The sequence below is a fragment of the Sinocyclocheilus rhinocerous genome, unplaced genomic scaffold (genome assembly GCF_001515625.1).
Source record: "Sinocyclocheilus rhinocerous isolate Xijiao unplaced genomic scaffold, SAMN03320098_v1.1 scaffold1615, whole genome shotgun sequence".
In the NCBI taxonomy this organism is placed as follows: domain Eukaryota; kingdom Metazoa; phylum Chordata; class Actinopteri; order Cypriniformes; family Cyprinidae; genus Sinocyclocheilus; species Sinocyclocheilus rhinocerous.
Genome location: NW_015645292.1, coordinates 1,304,917 through 1,307,180, shown reverse-complemented (window position 1 = coordinate 1,307,180; position 2,264 = coordinate 1,304,917). Strand labels below are relative to the sequence as shown.

Here is a 2,264-nt window from a genome sequence, read left to right as displayed (position 1 = left end):
AGTGTGTCTGTGGTTGTGTGTGTGTGTGTGTGTGTGTGTGTGTGTTAATGGAGACACATTGTGAGTCATCAGAGGAAATGAAGTCGCAGCTGAAACACAAAACAATCTGTCCACATGTGATGAGCAGTGAATCACACACTGATGTCTCGTTCATACTAACAGTGATTTATTGCTGCTCACGGTGGGCTTTCACACTGCTGGACGCTCAGATTTAAGACAGTCTGGTCATGAACAACATGCAGTGTGGATGAAAATAAGACGCCAATCTAATTTAACCGTCAATCAGTTTTCTTGCTGCTGAAAAATTCACAAGAATTCATTGAAACAAATACAAATGATTTTATGATTCCTGCGCTCCCATTAGTAGCTGCTGCTTCATTTACATAGTTAAACTCTTGATGACATCACTGACAGTCACTGTCACTCACATCACTAGAAATCACTGTCTCATTAGAAATCAAACCAATGACGCGGCTCATGCAAACCAATTTATCAGTCTGTTTATTTAATAAAATAAATGTTTTTTTTCTCCTTGTTTCACTTGTCTGATGCGACACACACACACACACACACACTGACTGATGGTGTATGTCGATGGTCTTGGGTCATCCGGCAGGTCACTAGATGGAGTTCATACGTCTAACTGAAGTTCTGATTGATTGATCCGTCCACACGCTTGAGCGCTTCACTGCACACTAACACACACACACACACACACACACACACACACTCACTCACTCACTGTGTTTTTGTCTTGTTTTCCAGTACAGATATCCAGACATCTCTAAAAGTAGTTCAAGGAAAAAACAGCATAAGAAAAAGGCTTTTTTTATTATCCAGTGTGTGTCCAGTGATCTGATACATGTTAGTCAGAAGAGTGTGTGTGTGAGTGTGTGTGTGTGTATGTGTGTGTGTGTGTGTGTGTGTGTGTGTGTGCAAATTTGTACCCAAAAGTGAGCAAAACCTGACAAAATCACTAAAAACCTCCATTTGGGAATGTCCTCATTTGTAAAACTGGTATAAAAAACAAGTAAACAAAGTTTTTTTGAAATTGTAAAAATGCAGAAAGTTTTCTGTGAGGGGTAGGGTTAGGGGGTGGGTTTAGGTTAAAAAGTGTACAGAAGTCAACATTTGAAGTGGATCAAAACCTTTCATCAAAGTTGTCCTAAAACCAAAACAATACCTGTTCTTGTCTTAGGACAACTTTGATTAACTTTTTTGATCCACTTCAAATGTTGACCGCTGTATTACTATCTGTATATAAAATCAATAGAAGTCTATGTAATGTCCTCACTTAGATAGCTAAGTAAACGTGTGTGTGTGTGTGTGTGTGTGTGTGACAGGAGAACCAGTGGCTGGAGAGCATCTCTCTGCTGATGAAGGACTCGCTGGATGGAGAAATGCAGATGATTGATAATCTATCAGGATCTGTGTTCCACCATTACTGCTCTCCACCAATCAGACGAGACGGCAGGAGCCAATCAGGAGAGGTGAGGATACCTAACGCGATTCCCAAACTGTCTGTCAGCCGAACCCCTTAGACCTAAAATATTTACTTGAAGTACCCCTGAGATTTTATTTACGTAAAATAAAAAATTACAATTTTATTTGACACATTTGCATGTTACAAATCTCTGATGTTAATAAAAATTATAATAATAATACAATTGTAATTGTACTATAAAAAAATTATTTTTTTAAATTGTAATTATGAAATGCTTCAGACTGTACAGTTATTTAATTAAATTGCAGCCTTTGATAATCACACTAAGCTATATAGCGATTATCATGCAGACCCAGTTATTTATTTTAATTTTACATTTGATATAATTTTTATTCACTATTCATTATTTATCCACTTTTTCATCAACTCAAAAACCCTCATCTGGGAAATCCGGCACTAATGAAATTATTCAGTGGAATCAGAATCGTTCAGTTCGTATGAGTCTCATCCATCATGAAGCCCAACAGACAGAAGATGATCGTCAATGATCACGTTTGCAGAGAATTGCATGAAACATCATCATGGCTGAATGTATCACATCTAAGACTAATTCTAAACAAAATGAACATGGAAACGGCATCTGAAACATGAGGATTCAATATTGTAATTTATGCATACGGTGTGAGATCTCCTTCAGGCTGATTTTAAGAACGGTGATGATAAAAGAAGCTGCATTTGAAATCCTGTCTGTGATGGATCATACTGTGTGTGAGTGTGTGTGTGTGTGTGTGTGTATGTGTGTGTGTGTGTGTGTGTGTGT

The 2,264-nt window shown here is 37.8% G+C and overlaps 1 protein-coding gene across 1 annotated transcript in view; it reads left to right on the top strand.

The window, feature by feature from the left end:
* The window catches only part of LOC107705872 (voltage-dependent T-type calcium channel subunit alpha-1I), a 66,344-nt gene that overhangs the window by 57,691 nt on the left and 6,389 nt on the right, over positions 1-2,264 (top strand). The window contains exon 32 of the mRNA XM_016509378.1: positions 1,344-1,490. Coding sequence (XP_016364864.1) covers positions 1,344-1,490 — 147 coding nt within the window. The remainder of the gene's footprint in view (positions 1-1,343; positions 1,491-2,264) is intronic.